Raw genomic sequence first — 20,111 nt, 5'->3', positions numbered from 1 at the left:
CCTGGCTAAATCCAAGTCGGCCTTCCTCTCTTCGGCGGCACTGCCTGCTAAGGTTCGGAGTTCGGCATTTCGTTCCTTTCGGGTTCAGGGTAAGGCGAAAGGTCAGTCCTTCCCGAGACAGTCTGCGAGTAAGACGGCCTCTAAACCCAAGAAGCAAGCCTGGAGTGCTCGGCGCCCTTCTTCCAAGCAGGAAGATAAACCTGTGGCCTGATGGGACGGGCCTCCCTCTGGGGGACCTCAGAGTGGGAGGCCGACTTCTTCTATTTGCCCAGTGCTGGCACAATACCACCACGGATGCCTGGGTTCGAGAAGTGGTCTCCCAGGGGTACGCCCTGTCTTTTCGGCACAGACCACCCCACCAGTTTTTCTGCACAAGTCCTTCTCAGAACAAGACCAAGGCATTACAGGTTCAGGAGGCTATAGAGTCCTTGCTGAAAGCAGGGGTCATTGTTCCCGTTCCTCTATCACAACGAGGGACGGGGTATTATTCGTCTCTGTTTCTGGTGCAGAAACCCAATGGTTCTCATCGCCCTATCCTCAACTTGAAGTCTCTGAACAAATTCCTCAGAGTTCCCAAGTTCAGGATGGAAACGTTACGTTCCATCATTCTGGCGATGGAACCGGGGGATTACATGGTGTCCCTGGATATCCAGGACGCCTACCTCCATGTTCCGATAGCATCTTCACACCAGCGGTATCTGAGGTTCGCTATCCTTCAACAACACTATCAGTTCCGGGCGCTACCCTTTGGTCTCTCCACGGCACCGAGGGTGTTCACGAAGATTATGGCGGTCATGGCCGCACATCTTCGGAACCAGAATGTACGGCTGCTGCCGTACCTGGACGACCTCCTGTTGCTGGCGAGCTCCCCGGAGGTACTGCTTCAACATCTCCACCTGACGATCGCTTGCCTGCAAGCACACGGGTGGTTGATAAATTGGGAAAAGTCCTCTCTGATTCCATCACAGCGGATGGTTCATTTGGGAGCCCTGCTGGATTCGCGTCAGCAAAGGATCTTCCTGACTCCGGAGAAGGTCGCCTCACTACAGCTGTGGATACGCAGTTGCCTGAGCCGTTGCCGCCTGTCGGTCCATTCGGCTATGAGAGTTCTGGGGTCCATGGTGTCGACATTCGACATGGTGGAATTTGCCCAGTTCCATTCCCGGCCCCTACAGGGGCTGATTCTATCAGAATGGAACGGGTTACCTCACCGGATCCGCTCTCAGGTGCTGGTGTTGTCTCCGGACGTTCGGCTATCTTTGGCTTGGTGGCTTCAGACAGCTCATCTGGTCGAGGGGCGCCCATTTTGGATCCCGGACTGGGTCCTGCTCATGACGGATGCCAGTCTCCGGGGTTGGGGGGCAGTGACCGGCTCTTTGTCGCTTCAGGGTCGTTGGTCAGCGGAAGAAGCACTTCTCCCCATCAACATCCTGGAACTGCGGGCAGTATACAAGGCCCTGCAGTCGTCCGGCCCCGCTCTTCACGGAAGGGCGGTACAGGTGCAGTCCGACAACGCCACCACGGTGGCGTATATCAATCACCAAGGCGGAACTCGCAGTCGGGCAGCGATGTCGGAGGTGTCTCGTATCCTGTCTTGGGCGGAGGGTCACATTCCAGCGATCTCGGCGGTCTTCATCCCCGGAGTCCTCAATTGGGAGGCGGACTTCCTCAGCCGTCACGACGTGCATCCCGGGGAATGGTCGCTTCACCCAGAGGTGTTTCAGCTACTCGTGGACAGGTGGGGACTGCCGGAGCTGGACTTGATGGCCTCCCGTCACAATCACAAGTTGCCCGTTTACAGGTCAAGGACAAGAGACGCAGGTGCAAGTCTGGTGGACGCGCTGTCGGTGACATGGACGTTTCACCTGGCGTATCTGTTTCCTCCGATATCCCTGCTTCCTCGGGTTCTGCGGAAATTCAAGCAGGACGGCGGCATGCTCGTGCTGGTAGCTCCGGCGTGGCCCAGACGTCCTTGGTACTCCGATCTCAGGAGCCTCTCCATCGACGCTCCGTACCTTCTTCCTCAACGTCGGGACCTGTTGTCTCAGGGGCCCTGTCTTTACCCGGATCTGGGTCGGCTGTCTTTGACGGCGTGGCTCTTGAGACAGCCGTCTTGAGGTCTCGGGGCTTCTCCAGTTCGGTTATTGGTACGATGCTCAGGGCACGCAAGCCTGCTTCAGCACGGATTTATCACAGAGTGTGGCACACTTACTTTCAGTGGTGTGAGTCCAGACTTTATGATCCTCAGGTGTTCCGAGTTTCTAGGATCTTGGAATTTCTTCAGTCAGGATTGGATCTCGGCTTACGCCTTGCATCTCTGAAGGTTCATGTGTCCGCCTTGTCCGTGTGGTTTCAACGGCGGATTGCAATACTACCAGACGTTCACACCTTTTTCCAAGGTGTTCTCAGGATCCAGCCTCCCTTTGTGCCTCCTGTGGCTCCTTGGGACTTGGCGGTGGTGCTACGGGTCCTGCAGGGTCCTCCGTTTGAGCCTCTTGAGGCGGTGGAGCTCAAGTGGCTGACATTTAAGACGGTTTTTCTCCTGGCAATTGCTTCGGCCAGGAGGGTGTCTGAATTGGGGGCGCTTTCCTGTCGCCCTCCTTTCCTGATTTTTCACCAGGACAGAGCGGTGCTCCGCACTCGTCCTGAGTTTTTGCCCAAAGTGGTCTCGAAGTTCGATATTAATCAGGAACTTGTTGTGCCAGCTTTTCAGTCCCCTGATCTTTCAGCTGGTGAGACTTCCTTAGATGTGGTCCGGGCGCTTAGAATTTATGTAGACCGGACGGCTTCGGTTAGGAAGTCTGATTCCTTGTTTATCCTCTTTGGTTTTCACAAGAGGGGTTGGCCTGCCAACAAACAAACGTTAGCCCGTTGGCTTCGTTCCGTTATTTGTGAGGCTTATGCACAGGAGGGCTTACCTGTGCCAGCCTCTGTTAAGGCTCATTCCACTCGTTCTGTGGGTCCCTCTTGGGCTGCTAGACGTGGCGCTTCTGCTGTTCAGCTGTGTAGGGCGGCCACTTGGTCTTCAATTCAAACGTTTTTGAGGTTCTATGCGTTTGACACCTTTGCCTCTCAGGATGCATCCTTTGGGCGCCGGGTACTCCTTTCAGCACAGGAGCGTCCCCGCCCTTAGTTGTACTGCTTTGGGACATCCCCAAGGTCAACCCTGTGGACCCCCTATGGACCCTGAAGTAGAAAACAAGAGATATGGTAAGAACTTACCTTTGTTATCTCTGTTTCTACGAAGTCCATAGGGTCCACAGGGCGCCCGCCCTGACGCACCTGGCTTCAAATGGGCTGTGTGGCTGGTCACCGGTTTTCCGTCTCCTATTGCTGTGAGTATGGTTTCTTGTGTGTTCCAGTCTTCCTTCTCTCTGTTCCATATTCTCCTCCGGCCTAGGCTGCTTACCAACTGAGGTGCCTGTGGCTCGGGGGCGGGGTATAGAGGAGGACCCAAGTGCATCCTGGGAGCTAAAAGCTTAACTGTGTGGTGCCCATGGATCCTGTTCCAGCTATAACCCCCAAGGTCAACCCTGTGGACCCTATGGACTTCGTAGAAACAGAGATATCAAAGGTAAGTTCTTACCATATCTCTTGTTTTTATCGACATGAGTGTCAACATTGTCATAATGTTGGCATTCACCATGTCAACAATGATGACATGTTTAGAATGTCGATATAATGTTCCTGGTTGTCCAGCGGTGACTGACTTTGTCAGACGGTGACACGATGTAGACTGCCGGCTGTGATGTAGCAGTCCTGGTGGTGAGTAATGCACCAAATCCTAACCCTATTCCCCCCCTAGTGCTTAACACTAATCTGCCGGTCCCACAACATAACCCGGACCCCCCGCTCCCAGAAGAATGTCGACTTTGTTGACTTCCAGATGCAACGGAACTGCCCGTAGTTGTGTACTCTCCTCTGGAGCACGGGCAGTGCGAAAACACACAATAGGACCACAAAACTGACTCTCATTCATCTCTGCATCCGCACCATTGTGTGTAGCTAAGACATCTGCTTTTTATTTATTAAAGGAGGCGATTTTAATTAATCTTCTACTGGTTGATAGCAGAGTAATGGGGGATTTGTGTTTTACGTCTTGCAGAAAAAAATAGTGCTGGAGGAGCAACACCTACAATTTACCTCGTTTTCATGCAATAAATCCGACTAGGCTATTCATGTTTCTCATCATGCATTGTTCTAAAGCACTAGCCTGGTCTGCAAAGCCTTGCTTCCCGTACAGCCCAGTGTACATTACACTTCCCACCAACACTGACAGACTTCTGAGAGATTCCTGTAATGCTCTTACACTTATACAAGTACTGCTCCCGTGGTTGTGTGTGTATATGGATTATGTGACCTGCAATATAAACGGACTTGATAGTAGACTTGTTTAAAATAAGAGAACATAAACTGGCCACAATTCAAGTTTGGCAGCTCTCAGTTTGGCAGCAGATTAAACTGCACATTTGGATGCCACATGTGGATTTTATTTAATAAGTTGTGCTGAGATTGAGCTGGAGGCTTTCCAAAATGTTACTTCACTTTCCTGTAAAGATACCGTTAATTTATAGGGAACCCACTGATAACAAATATACGAGTCCGGGAAGTTTTTAACCGGTTCTCTTAATCTTACGATGTGAAACTTTCATAAACTCTCCGCGCACATGTCAAGATGATAAACCATACAAGTGTGACAATAACCTCCACGTCCTTATCGCCATTCCGGCCATCTAAAGGAAAATAGGACCCACGTAAATGCTGGCTCCTGTCACATGACTTTGTTTTCTCATTTGTTTATCATCTTACAGGATCCAGCTGCAGGAAAGAGTTTAGTATCTTGCATTTTGTTCTCTTTAGTTGTTGACTTTTTTTTTTTTTTTATATATATATATATATATTTAGATATATTTACAAAAATCAATCTGCGTTTGTAGTTTAAATTATCACCTGTCAGACAGGAAATTAGCTGCAGTCTTGCTGTGGTAAACTTTAGTTGAAACAGCGCCGTGTTGTATTTATGAGCATCACAGTCAGTATTTCTCAAGACCCTAACAGTTAATTTTTCCTACCATGTAGCTGGTGCCCAGGTGCATTTATTACGAACTGTGTCATTGTAAAAGTTGCATCCATTCCTACCTGATGTATTCTAAAGATGCCCAGGTGACCTGTTCGGGGTATTGAGGAGAGAGTTTTAGAACCATTGCTCTAAATCCTATATTTTACAAGTTTTAAAATGTAGACCTTCTCTTGCTGTGGTTTACTAAACATAACACAAAACAAAAACATTTTGTACAGGATCCTTACGCTCTATTATATAAATAGTGCTCTGAGGCATCACAAAGCTGATTAGAGTCTCACTCTACTTACGCACAGGTTGGAAAATGACTACTTCAGGCTGCATCCAATGGATAAGATATACTTACTCATCTGGTGCACTTGAAGTGTTGGCATGGAGGGGGGAAGGGGGCCTGGGCAGATGAGGATTATTTTGTGCTCGCAATAAAATAAATTCCTCTGTGTCCTTCTGGGGGACTCTGCAGACTGTGGGTTTACAGGGTGAGGCTGAGGAGTAGACACTAAAGTGAATCTATTAGATTTGAAACCCCCCCCTCCAAACTGCTCCTACTTGCTCCAGCATCTCTCCAGTAAAGCTGGCCATCCACTATACAATTTTCTGTCAGATATCTGTCCAATCTGGCTGGTTGGAATGAAAACCTGGTAATGTATGGGAGCAAATCGATCATATGGTTTTAAACACTGAAAAAGGGACAAAAAGAAATTGTTCAAATTGGTTAAATTTGTGTTTTATCCAATTTGTCTGAACAACCATTTTTGGCTATTTTCCAGTGTTTGTGAGCAAATGGATGATTGTCATTTGCTCCCATACATTACCAGGTCTTCATTCCAACCAGCCAGATTGGACAGATATCTGACAGAAAATTGTATAGTGGATGGCCAGCTTAACTCAGTTATTTATCTAACAAAGTTAAAAGGTGAACTCAACATGCGACAACACAATAAACCTAGAGAGAGGGAACGCAGTGCCCCCCAGATGGACTCAGAGGAATTGATTTTATGATAAGTACAAAAAAATCTTCTCTCCTCTCTTTTCCTATCTGGGGAGGACTTCCCAAAGCAAGCCTCAAGAAGGAGGGGGAGTAACACAGTGGCCAAGGCATGCACAAAAACTTACAACAAAAATTGGTAACTGGGGCCACAAGTTGTGGTATGGAGAAGTATATGTAGTTGTGCATGAAGGCCCAAGGAATCTCTCTGCATAGCGAGGCCCAAGAAGCACTCGCACAAACCAAATTCCCAAAGGAGCTGCAAGAAGGACATCATGGACAACCCCCAACAACTGCGAGTATAACCTGCACCCAGGAGCGCAGCCACTGGGGCACATTGAAAGACCAAACCATAAACTGATATGTATCAAGGAAGGCCAGCATCTCCCAAGAAGTGTACAGCCAAACCTGCACCTTCACAAAAATTCAGAACCCAATAGGAGGGATAGCCCTGCATAAGGCAATCCCGGCCCACAGTACAGACAGACCATTACAGCAATCTCAATGAGGGACCCAGACCTCCCTCAGAGGATTCAAGACCCCTTCAGGTAGCATAAAACATACTCCAAAAGGGGAGGTAAAGCTCCCCAATCTTAGGTGCAGATAGGGCAAACCAGGTAGGATTTCCAGACATGGAGAAAAGTACTGGAATAATGTTCCCGTAAGGTTGGAAAATTACTACTCCAGGCTGCATCCAATGGATAAAGATATGGCCCAACTGGTCAGACAGGCATATAGGCTGTGCCCAAGAGACTAGAAACCATAACCGTAGCACAGGGTTAGATGCAGGAGCCCTTTGCCCACCAGCCCCAACTAAGACCAGCCACTGCTTGTCCTGGACGGAACCGCAAACCCCCTTTGTTAGTGACTCAAGACTCACAGCACCTGTCTGGGTTTTGAAACTGTGTCCCACTCCGGTCCCCATCAGTGCTTTTCTACCCACGTAGCACTACCCTCAGTACACCGTGTGTGGTGCGTGTCACTTCACAGCACTCTGAAAACAGTCCCAGCAAGTGGCGTCTAACATCACTGCCCAGGAAAAACAGGAAGCAGGGTTCCGATGGCGGGGACTTCCCCTTTCCTCTAGGGATGCTCCCAAGATGGAGGCCACCATTAAAAAAGTCAACAAAAAAAGAATAACTAGAATCTGGATTCAGCATGAGGCTACGATATCTGAAACCACCCCAGTGAGGAACGGGTCCTGAGGAGCAGGCTCCGCTCTGCTCACCTCCGCCCTGGCTGTCCAGCATACACACGTAACGATTTTGTAACCAACGATTTTCTTCCAGATTTTCTGTCAGATTTTCCCTTGAAAAAGTTAACCATTTTTTTGAACGATGAATAATGTTCCTTCCCTTAATGAAAATAGTCATGTTGGACAGTCTGACACGGACGATGAACGATAACTACAAATGGGAGTGCGCATTTGTGATTATCGTTCATCGTTATAACTCATAAACTGTACGATTTAACGATAACGACGTCGTTATCGACAAATCTTTCAAAAAATAGTTACGTGTGTATGCAGTACTTACTGTTTGGGTGGTGGGAACTACATTTCAACCCAAGAAGCTGTATTAGGCATTATGGTCACCAGTCTCCTTGTATAGTCAGTGGTTGTACCAGGCTACATAGTGACTTCCGCAGTCCTATCTGGAATTTGGGGCAATCTTTCAAAGCGGAAGTCTCTGCTCAAGCACTTGAGCTGTCCTGGTTCAGACAGACCACATGTCTCAGCAGTGGTTTATGTGACCCTTCAGGGCCTCAGGCTATGAGGCAAGTGTCGCACAGACTGGATGGGAGGGGGACGGGTGGGGAAATTTTTTTTTTTTTCCCCAATGACCATTTATATACCCAGGGATATGTACGTAGAATCACACAGTCACTCTTTAAACTTTCCAGAGTTTGAACCTTCATGTATATGTAGACTCTTAAATGAATGTATAAATTAATCATGGCAGAGACAGAGCTGTCACAACTGGACTCCGTGAAACATCCTGAACCTATTAAATAACTGCTATTTGTCTTTATAGTCCAGTGTTTGACTTGCTGCATTTCTGTGTACTATATCTCTGCACAGATACTTGATCCATGTGAGATTTGCTTTAGGCTGTTTATAAACTCAGCAGAAGTATTTATCTAGTAAACGCCAGTTGCTACAGGTCACACGTCATAGCTCAGATTTGATCGATTGCAGATCGCTTTGCCTGGGTTTTAAAATAGTTCTGTCTCGTTATTTAATAATATATTAAAAAGGGCCTGTATAGCATGCTACTTACAAAGAGGTCTGTTTCTCACCTCTCATGTTCATAGATGGTCATGATAGTAGACTCTGGGCCTGATTCAGAGCCGGACGCTATTTGCGCTCGCTCGTTCAGAAAAAGGGGCCGGATATGTAAATTGAGCGCTCGCTCTTTGCGGTCTGTTGACGCCTCTATGTCTGAGCGAGCGAACGAAATATGCGATCGCTATTTTGTAAAGACACCTCCTGGCCGCTCGCATCATACGTCATCTCCGCTATTTATTAGATTAATCGAGTACATCGAAAGGCGTCTGAACTGCTCGCAGTGCTTGTGGTTGGATTTTCCTACAGCAATCGTGCGAACAGTTCAGGCTAAGAGACAACCAAGTGACGTGGTCGATGACGCTGCTTTGTTAATTATGCTCACCCTTAAAACGCCCGTTTTGAGCGTTTGGCACGCCTGCGTTCGGATCTCCACTCCCCGTTTTCAAGCACCTTCCCCTGTTACCACCTACAAACGCCTCATCCTGTCACTCAAATTAGGCACTCGCTATTTTGTGAACACACGATTTCCGACCACACTGGTTGGCGCATGCGCATTACGACCCACTGCCCACTGCACCTGATTCAGACATGGACGCAGTAGCACAGTAGCTACGTCTATGGTTACTCAGGGTGGCCGACTTTTTCACACAGATGAATCCATTGAAGCTGAGCACAAGAACGCAGCCACTTCAGTACTCCCAGAACACGGGGTACTGCCTGACCACTCCCCAAACTGCAGTCTGCGGTGTCTGGGCACTACGAGCGAGTTTGCAGAAGGAGATATGCACAGTAGAGACCCTGCACACAAGCAGATCTTTGAGCATTGGAGTTGATGATCACCAAATCTTATTTATGTTTTGTCTTCAACTGCAGGTTGTTCCAGTCTTGCTGCATTTGCTGTCCGCCATTAGTAGTGTGCGTCTGTATATTCCCAAAGATCTCCGACCGCTTGACAACAGGCATAGTGTGTTAAAGTCTATACAGGTAATTTGCACGGTTTCTGGGGAACATTTTGAGGGTCTGATTCTGAGGTGGACGTAAAGCAAAAAAGAGTAAGTAACACTGCACCTTGGCCAAACCATGTTGCACTGCAGCTGGGGCAGATGTAAAATGTGCAGAGAGATTTAGGGGTCTATTTACTAAACAGTGTTAAGAGAAGTGAACAGTGATAAGGTGCCAGCCAATTAGCTCCCAACTGTCATTTTTCAAACACAGCCTGTGAGATGGCAGTTAGGAGCTGATTGGCTGGCACCTTATCACTTTTCTCTCTTCACTTTTCACTTCTCCTAACTCTGCTTAGTAAATAGACCCCTTAGACTTGGGAGGAGGGTGGTGTCCAATCTGAAATCTGTATTGCAGTGTAACAATAAAGATGTCCAGCATTTGTGGGCTACATGCAACAGCAGCTGGTATTTAACCTGCATGCAAAGAAATAAATGTATTTTTCTTCTGGGCCCATAGGGCTCCACAGGGAGACAATGGGGTGTAGACCGCACACCAACAGCAAAGTTTTTTGTTTTTTTTTTGTTTGTTTTTTCTGTCCTGTCCTTCCCCCTATACCCTGCCCACAGCCTGATGGCAACTGCGTTTCATTGGTGTCCGGCAGGAGCTGGATCACCGTTAGACAGCTTTATTTTATGATTTATTTTTATTTATTTATTTATTTATTACTATTTATTTATACAGCGCACACATATTCCGCAGCGCTTTACAGAGAATACTTGGCCATTCACATCAGTCCCTGCCCCAGAAGAGCTTACAATCTATATTCCCTATCACATGCACACACACATACTCACTAGGGTTAATTTTGTAGGGAGCCAATTCACCTATCAGTATATTTTTGGAATGTGGGAGGAAACCGGAGCACCCGGAGGAAACTCACGCAAGCACAGGGAGAATATACTATCTCCTCACAGTTAGAGCCGTGGTGGGAATCGAACCCACGACCCCAGTGCTGTGAGGCAGTAATGCTAACCATTACACTATCTGTGCTGCAAGCAGTAGTAGACAGTCCTCTGGACATCTGCACTCCTGCTCCATCACCCCTCCACGGTGCCGCGATTCCAGCCACAGCTAGGTACTCTTTAGCACGGCTCCGGGGGGACCTAGCTAGCAGGGCTCCTCGGATCCCAGACTGCAGCCGGGACTCAAGGGGACAGGTGAGGCGGGGACCCGCGTCTGTGCGCAGTCTTACCTCCGGTCTCAGGAGACAGACCGGAAGCGCTGATGTGGGTACCGGTTCCACCGGGACTCCACTAGACCACCAGGACATAACCTATAATGGCGTGGGGGACAGCTAAGGCCATGGACCCAGTGGTTGATGTCAGCAAAGGGGAGAAGGTCCTCTCCCTGCGACCCCTCCCTCAGCTCAAGGTGACATTCCACTGCAGTCTTGCCGCCCCTGAACTGCTCCTCCCTCACCCCCTGCCCCCTCAGAGACTCACAGCAGCCATTTTCTGCAACAGCCTCAGGTCTCCGGGAACGCTGGGTACAGTCTCCCTGTACACCTCTCCTTGGAGCCAGGTTATACAGCGCTATTTCCTACCAGCCACTGCGGTCTGTGTAGTTGAATTTAGTGCCCACTGCAGTTAAATTGTATGTGACTTGTGCTAGCGCTGCTGTCTATTTTTTCTAAACTGTCCATTTATATCTTACCCTTTCTTTCATTATAACCCTGGAATACTGAGGTATAGGGGGTTCACAGTACCTCACATCTACTTGTATTTGTGAGGGCTGTCACATACTGTATATCTGTGTTGCACACAACACTGTGCCATTATTATACATATATCTGTGTTGCTCACTGCACTGTGCCAGATTGTGGAGTCTATTTACTAAGCAGTGTTAGGAGAAGTGAAAAGTGATAAGGTGCCAGCCAATCAGCTCCCAACTGCCATTTTGCAAACACAGCCTGTGAGATGACAGTTGGGAGCTGATTGGCTGGCACCTTATCACTTTTCACTTCTCCTAACACTGCTTAGTAAATAGACCTCTGTGTGCTATATTATCCCTGCAGCTATGTCTAGCAAAGGCAAGAATAACAAGCAGCCTGCTGCTTCCACTCTGGTTTCTTGTAAGTCCTGTTTAGCAGACTTAACTTCAGAAGATCTTGTTAAAGATGGTCTATGTGCATCTTGTTATATGGCACCTGGCCCATCGGCCCCTGCAACCTCTCCTCAGGACCCCCCCTCATGGCTTCTTTTTCACAGGTATTGGCAAAAAAGTGGTAGCTCCCCCTATGGGATGGTCACGGCAGGTACTTCCTGCAAATCCTCTGCCTCCTCCATGGGTAGACGTACTTTCTACCTTCGTGATGAGTCTGGTGGCAACCCCTACAGCTTTTCAACAATTGTTGCAAAAGGAGAGACCCTTACCTAGTAAACCTACTAAGCGTGCTGTGCTATCTTTCCAGTCCACCCAGCTATCAGATTCCCAGTTATCATCTGGGGAGGCAGAAGACGCAGACCTCTCTCACTGACTGCCCCTCAGGAGACGAGGAACCCCCCCTCTAAATTGAATATACCTGCACTTGTGAGAGCTGTAAAATAAATTCTTCAAATAGAAGATGTAGAACCCACTCCTAAGGCAAAAGAGCCACTCTTTAAGTGACAGAGGGTAGTTTTACCAGAGTTTCCTCACTCTGATCAGCTATATGATCTAATGAGTGAAGCATGGAATATGCCAAATAAAGTTTCAGCTGTCTAAATGCTTGATTTTTTTTTACCCTCTTCCAGCTGCTGATTGCACTAATGGGAAGTTCCCTCTGCAGTGGATTCCCACATGACACGCTACCTTACCTATCCATACTGCAACCTCCTTAAAGGAGACTACGGATAGAAGGATTGAAGCTTGCCTGAAGTCTCTCTTACAGGAGCTATTACTCGTCCTGCCAGGGCTACAGCCTGGGTAGCAAAAGCCATTGAGAGTTGGGCAGAAGCCCTAGAAGACACATTTCCCTCTGATGCTTTGTGGGAACAGCTGTCCTACATCTGTCATATTAGGGATACAGCCTCCTATTTAGGAGAAGCGGCTTTGGATACTGATCTAGCTTCCAAGGCATCCGCTACTTCTGTGGTAGCCCGCCGTATCATTTGGCTTTGCGCATGGAAGGCAGACTCTTGACTCTAAAATGGCTTTGAAGTCTCTGCCTTACTCTGGGGAGGTCCTGTTTGGCCCAGAATTGGACAACATTGTGACTACCTTGGCATCTTCTAAGGCGGCGTTCTCGTCCTCTGCATCTACTACGAAGCCTCGGATGTCATCCTTTCGGTCCTTTTGTCCCCAGGGAAAAGCTAAAGGTCAGTCCTTTCCATGGTAGTCAGCATCCATGAAGGCCTCCAAGCCTAGGACCAAACAGGCCTGGGCTACTAGACTTCCACCTACCAAATCTGAGGACAAGCCTTCAGCCTGACGGTGTGGCCCTCTCATTCTTGAGGCAGCCCCCTAAGCAGTTCTTTTGCACGGGACCTCCATCGGACCCAAGCAAAGCCCTGCTCCTCCAGAAGGCCATGTCCTTGCTGCTCTCAGGGGTAATAATTCCGGTCCCTCAACACAGCGAGGGACGGGTTATTATTCTATCCTTTTCTTGGTTCAGAAGCCCAATGGGGGGTCTCATCGGCCAATCCTTAACCTCGGGTCTTTGATCAAGTTTATCAGGGTGCCCAGGTTTCGTATGGAAACCTTACGCTCTGTTGTCCTGCCTATGTAGTCTGGGAACTTTAGGGTGTCTCTGGACATTCAGGACACTTACCTACATGTACCTATAGTGCCCTCTCATCAGCGATTTCTCCAGTTTGCTGTCCTACAGCAACATTACCAATTCAAGCACTGCCTTTTGGGCTTTCTACAGCTCCTTGGGTCTTTACTAAGATCATGGCAGTTATCGCGGCCTATCTTCATCATCAGGGGATCAGACTGCTCCCATACTTGGATGATCTCTTGCTCTTAGCAAGCTCTCCAGAGATTCTTCATCACCATCTACAAGTAACCATTGCCTATCTACAAACGCACGGTTGTCTGATCAACTGCAAAAAGTGTTCTCTGACCCCTTCTCAAAGAATGGTACATCTGGGAGCCTTCCTGGACTCTCGGGCTCAGAGAATCTTCCTAACAGCAGACAAAATCTCTGCACTACAGCACTGAGTGCGTCGGTTACTCCACAGTCTCCAAGTGTCAATTCACTCTGCAATGCAGACCTTGGGATCCATGGTGTCCACCTTCGACATGGTGAAGTTCGCTCAGTTCCACTCCAGGCCCCTACAACACCTGATCATCTTTAGGTGGAATGAGCTGCCCCATCTGCTCAGGTCCCAGACGATGGGCCTCTCTCCGGAGGTCACCTGTCCTTATCCTGGTGCGTCCCACTTAAACAAGGGTCGCCCCTTTTGGATCCCGGACTGGGCACTACTCACCAAGGACGCTGGACTCCAGCCGAGGCAATCTTGCCAATCAACGTCCTGGAGCTCCGAGCCATCTACAGAGCCGTCACTCTGGCTCAGGATATTTTTCAGGACAGGCCAGTACAAGTACAGTCCGACAAACGCCACGGCAGTGGCCTACCTCAATTACCAAGGAGGCACTTGAAGTCGGTCAGCAATGGCAGAAGTGTCTCGCATTCTCACATGGGCCGAACGCAATCTCCCAGCCATCTCGGCATTATTAGGCTATAGCATCTGCTCAAAAGGGTATCTGATTTAGGGGCGCTCTCCTGTCGCTCACCATTTTTAATCTTTCATCCGGACAGGGCTGTTTATTCGTGCACGCCCTGGTTTTCTTCCCAAGGTGGTCCCTTGTTTCCACTTTAATGAGGAAATTGTTGTTCTGGCCTTTCAATCACCAGACCTCTCGTCAGGTGAGGCCGTGCTCAGAAGATCTACGTGGACCGTACTAGTTCCATCAGGAAAATAGACTCCCTCTTTGTCCTATATGGATTCCACAAGAATGGATAGCCAGCTAACAAACACTCTGGCCAGATGGCTTCGCATGACTATCTCAGACTTACACGCTGGCTGGCCTTCCTGTGCCGACTACAGTATCTGCTCATTCTACTCTCTCTGTGGGTCCTCGTGGGCAGCCTGCCCTGCCCAACAAATCTGCAAGTTATGGTAAAACATACCCTTGTTACATTTCTTCGAAGTTCACAGGGCACCCGCCCTGGCGCACCTGGCTTCTATGGGTTTCTTCTCTTGGTCACTTGTTTCCTTCTCTGTGTGACAGTGTGATTCTTCAGTGTACCAGTTTTACTTCTCTCCTATCCTACTCCTGCATTGGGCTTGTTAAAAAAAAAACTGAGTTGCATTCAGGCTGTGGGCAAGGTATAGGGTGAAGGACCGGAGCATCCTGGGATAGAAAAAAATCTTTGCTGTTTCTGTCCGGTCCTCCAAGTACCTCCTACACCCCATTCTCTCCCTGTGGACCCGAACTCTCCTTTTTCCTTTGCTCCCAACTCGGAATCGAGCCCTGAATGTGCAATATCTGTCGTTTTATCCATCTCGGATGGCTTTTTGTATCCTTAATTTGTACTTTCAAATACTCGTATTGGGTGCACTAGAAATGTACTACATAAAAGGATCTCTCACCCCTTCATGACCAGGGCAATTTTAAAATTTTTGGTAATATGGCTTTTTTTTTTTTTTTTTTTTCAACTTTACTGCTTGGTTACACGTCATTTGGTCAGATGTTAGACTCCTAAGCAAGGAGGAATTAAAGGACAATATGAGCAAAAATTCATGTTGAAAAATGATTGTCCAAAGATTTCAGAATGTGAGCCGGATATTCATAACTTGTGGGACATTTGCACTTTACTTTTCTTTATTTATAAATTGCCAACATATGACCCCCCCTGCATCGGACGCTGACAGTCCTTTGTGTACAGTCTTCCCACGCCGTCATGTCTCCTGTTACTAAGAATAAAACGCCAGTAACTGTGCCGGTGTATCCTATTTATAAAAATAAGCATATAGCCCAATAGTTACACAAACCTATTTATTATACTAAATATCAATATAAAATGTTCCCAGTTGATAGATCACATCTATACATACATTAATCAGGTCTGTATGTTGCAACAATCTCCTAAAAACAATGTAGCAGCAGAAAACGTTTATTTTTGTAGCCGCAGGATTCAGTGTGTCTGCTCTGCCTAATGGAATGTGGCCAAGGTAACCCAGATATTAGCTGCTCAAATACATATAAATAGCAAGTCATTTGCAGACTAATAGGGGAATTCAATATGGAGCGAAAAATCAGTTTTTGCGTTAATATCGCACCTATGACATAATTATAGCAGGTTTTAGTTTTACACTGTATTCAATTTCAAAGACTTTTCGCAGGTTCGAAAAGTCTTTGAAAAAAGACGGGGATAACTTTTCACCACTGAATAGGTGGCGAAAAAAAGTGCAGAATTGGGGTTTAGGGGGTGCAGGCTTAAAAAAAAATAGCCTGCACCCCTGGGAATGACCGTTTAAAAATAACTGTCAAAAAAAAAAAAATAGGGACACCCCAAAAATTTATTTAAAAATTGGGGTGAAAAAAAAAAAAAACGGGAAAAAAGTGTTTAAAAATAGGGAAATAGGTTCAGGGCTATTCTGCAAGTATGCGGCAGGTGTATTCTAGACATGGCTATTAGTGGCAGGTGCATAGTTGCAGAATTTTTAAAAACTTACTTTAGGGACATAAAAATATGCTAGTACCCATTTTCATGTACCCCAAATTTGATGGGACCACTTAAAAAAACGAAAAAATAACCTAAGTGCTCTTCTGCAACACTTCTTCAATGTCCAGAGAAAAACACCTGCTGCGGCTATTTAAATCCCCGACTTTCATTTGCAGGCTAAAACGGGGGTACCCATAGTGATCCCCCATGTTTTTACAACTTTAGGGGGGTCCTACAATTTTTTCCAGGAAAATTTCGTAGTTTATCGCAAATCCCACTTCGCCAGGTCCCGTTTTCGTAGATTTTATATTGAATACGGGGATAAAGCGGGCGCGCGCCCGATACTTTTTCCCTGAAAAATCTCCGATGTGGAGCGAAAAGTCCAGAACGGACTTTTCGCTCCCATATTGAATACCCCTCTAAGTTTCTGTAACTATTGGTATATATGCTTAGTTTTATAAATGGGATACACTGGCAGTTACTTGTATGTTACGCATCGTATGTGAAGCGGCAATTACCTCTTTTCTACTGCTGCAGGTGTATTCCTAGGATCACCTGTGCTAATTAGGAGCTTGGTAACTTACTAATCACTACTGTAACTATGAATAGCTATTACTGGCTGCGGGGGTATATGTAGAGGAAATAATATGCCTGGCACTTTGGATCTAACCTTCGGGGCTGTATTATAAAAAAATTGTGTTTGTATGGTTTTTTGCATGTCATTCTTCCAACAAATTAGACTTAAAAAAATAAACCCACTAAATTGGCCCTGCCCAATTAAACGTACAGCTAGGAGAATGGGATGTTATAATAATCCAAGGCCGCACTCACATCACCAAATTCTTCAAATATCCTGGGGTGTCACCATGATATCCACATAGAGAGTCCAAAAATATAACAATTAATGAGGGGCACTCGCCAGCTTTGCACATATAAGAAATATCAAATTTTATTCCTCACATAATCCATGAGTAAACGGGCAATGCCAATCTCAACGTTTCAGTCCCATCCAGACCATCTTCAGGGGATACAATAGTACATCATCCACATCAATAATCAGCCAGTCCTTAAGGATCCTATATTGTACTGGGCATCACCAACTGGGTCACTTAATACCCCAAACAATCAGTCAAATGGCGCCGGTGTGTGAGCCGCATACATTGTCCTTGCCGTTCTTTGTATGCGGCTCACACACTGGAAGTGGTGGTGTGATTATGCCGGTCTGCACTCGTGGGTAGTATGTGGTAAGTCCTGCTTGTTTGATTAATCAATTAGTGGTGGTTGTTAGTGATGTGGTTTGGCGCCATTTGACTGATTGTTTGGGGTGTTTAGTGACCCAGTGGGTGATGCGCCAGGGGTGCGAGCAGAAATCCGACAAAAGTACAGGCGCAATGCTGTTTTCTGCCCTTAGCACGGCGGAAACAGCATCGCGTCGGGAAGTTTAGTCAGAGAATGCCGGTTCTCGCGACTAAACACCCTGTTTAAGGCGCGAGGTGCGGGAGAGCTGGCATTCTTGAATAGAGCCCATAGTAATGCTCATTATAACATTATACCCCACAGTAAAGACTACCCCCCCCCCCATCCTGCCTCTTACCTCCCCCTTGCGCCCCTTCAGCAGCATGATAAGTGACGACATGATGATAGACTCATCTCAATGTGTATTTGCTACCCTGCATGGCAGACATCAATACAGAGACAGCGGCACCGCGCTCCCACCCCTGCACCACTAACTAACCCCCCGTCCACTACTCACAGCACCACTTACAACAAACCCCCCCCTCCACTTCTCATCTCTCTCTCTATATATCTATCTATATATCTATATATATATATATATATATATTTATATATATATATATATATATATATCTATATATATATATATATATATATATATTATATATAATTTTATTTTTTTATTTTATTTTTTTGTTACCAGCGTGTGATTAGTTTTTGTATGCAATAAATGAGGTAAATTTACTAAAGGTCGGTTTTGGTTCTAACAAGTTTTTACCATCAGTCGGGTTTCAGCTTCAATTGAAACCCGACATCTGTCAGTCGGTTTTGCAGCTCTAAATGACGACTTCCCAAGTAATTCCAGTCCTGGATTGACTAGTTAGGGACTGGTTAATGCTATGTCAGGGGGACCCCACTCTGTGTCCCCCTGCTAAGGCACTACCCCCCTGGCTGGTTCAGCCTGTTACTGGAAAATAGGGGGAAAACTGCTTGGGGTTCCCCATATTTTCCAGGACCAGCCCAGGCTGAGAGGTCTGGGGCTGGTTACTGATTTTTACACACCTTTTTTTTTTTTTTTTTTTTTTAACCCTTTGTTTATAGCCGTTTTTCTATCTGGTTTTAAAATAGACCTTTTAGTAAATCTGCGGATCCTATTCTTCTCTATGAAGTATCAATAGTTGATCCGATGTTCTAAAGTCTGGGTTTTTTTTCGTTAGCGTTTTTTTTTATTTTTTTTTTAATCTAGTAAATGGTCGGTTTGCAAAATGGACGGAAATCAACCAAAAACACCAAACCAACCCCTATGACTCAACGGGTGCTTTCAGTGTTCTAGTTGCAAACTAGTGGCCTTAGACCGGGTAATTGGGGTATAGCCAGAAACACAATATTTTCTGTTCTCCAGTAATGTAGTTAAGATGGCAAAAATCATATGCTTCTCTTTAATCCTCTTTCTGAAAGGTAATTGTAAAATTTATTTTTACATTGGAAACCCCATTATTTGTACCATTTTTTGGTCATTAGTGTAGCCGCCTGCCTCCATGTGTACATGAGTTTCTTCCAGGTGCTCCGGTTTCCTCCTGCAGTCCATAAACATACTGTTGGGTTAATTGGCAGCTGACACCAGTGTGTACGTTTGTGTGGTAGAGCATTTACATTGTAAGCACTATTGGTATAGGGACACCGATCGGACATGCTGGGAATTATGGTTGGAAGATGGCTGGAAGTCGAGCTTCCAGATGCAGTAACAAGTTCTAGTACAAGCTTTAAAAGTAACTCACCCGAAAAGCCTGAGTGTGGACACCGCTGGGTCTGGTATGGCTGTTGGCTAAACCGCTAGTTATACAGTGAGCACAGAGGCCAGGCAGCGGTATCTTTGGTTTTGGTCGGCTTCAAACCGTTTTCAGCAATAAATTATACATAAGTAATTTATTTAATTAACCAACCTCTCTCGCACCACCTATATTTTTCAGGAGGTTCAAAAGCGCTTCCCTGATGGCGTGCCCTTGCTGGATCCCATCGATGATATGGGTATAAAAGATCCAGGGCTGAAGAAAGTGGTTCAGAAAATAGAAGCGTTCGAGCACCGGATGTATTCACACCCTCTTAACAATGACCCTAATCTGGAGTCCGTGTACACACTTTGTGAGAAGAAGGCTCAGGTAAAACTTATCCCGCTGAAACGGTGTGTGCGTGTGTCATTACTTGGCTTAAAGGACAACTGAACAATAGTTTGTACATCAAAGTACAAATAGAAATGCATTATTGTACAGTATAATGCCCACAGACACAACTGTATAGTATCCCAGCTGCCAACCTAAATGAGAGGAATGCCACTCCTCTCCAGTAAATGAAATGCACAGATCAGGTGACGCGTTCAGATGATCTTTTATTGCATCTTAAAAATAGACACACAGGTAGTAATGCATACATTACATATAAGGAGGCATCATACAGATGTGTCCTCACTCGTCTTTGCTGCAGTCGCACCAACAGCCCCTTTCGGCACGCCTGATCCCATGAGACTCTGCTAGCGGCGGCCATCTTTTATGTGCCATTTTTGGTGAAATTGTGATGCGACTTGGATGCAGCAGGATTGCTATGATACAGCAGCAGCAGCTTTTTTTCCATGCCAAGATTTGTTTACAGACTCAGTTGCAAAGGGCATAGCGTGGACCGAGCCACCGGAGCTCGTACTCGGGGCACTAGCTGCTCTTATTGGCACTGCACAGGCTCCTGTCCAGCTGTGAGTCTGAATTACAGCTGAGCAGATTCAGCAGCGGTGCTTATTGCTCTCCTGACTGCGTTGGGTGCACCCCCTTCCTGCTCCATACCTGCAGCTGATGGTGTAGCTCCCAGCCACTGA

At 46.7% G+C, this 20,111-nt stretch overlaps 1 protein-coding gene across 1 annotated transcript in view; it reads left to right on the top strand.

Annotated features, from left to right (window-relative positions):
- The window catches only part of MTREX (Mtr4 exosome RNA helicase), a 111,286-nt gene that overhangs the window by 75,689 nt on the left and 15,486 nt on the right, over positions 1-20,111 (top strand). Inside the window, exons 20-21 of the mRNA XM_088469411.1 lie at positions 9,229-9,339; positions 19,219-19,407. Of these exons, the coding sequence (XP_088325537.1) occupies positions 9,229-9,339; positions 19,219-19,407 (300 nt within the window). The remainder of the gene's footprint in view (positions 1-9,228; positions 9,340-19,218; positions 19,408-20,111) is intronic.

The sequence above is a fragment of the Taudactylus pleione genome, unplaced genomic scaffold (genome assembly GCF_031769625.1).
Source record: "Taudactylus pleione unplaced genomic scaffold, aTauple2 ptg000092l, whole genome shotgun sequence".
Lineage (NCBI taxonomy): Eukaryota > Metazoa > Chordata > Amphibia > Anura > Myobatrachidae > Taudactylus > Taudactylus pleione.
This window is presented reverse-complemented; position numbering and strand designations above follow the sequence as displayed.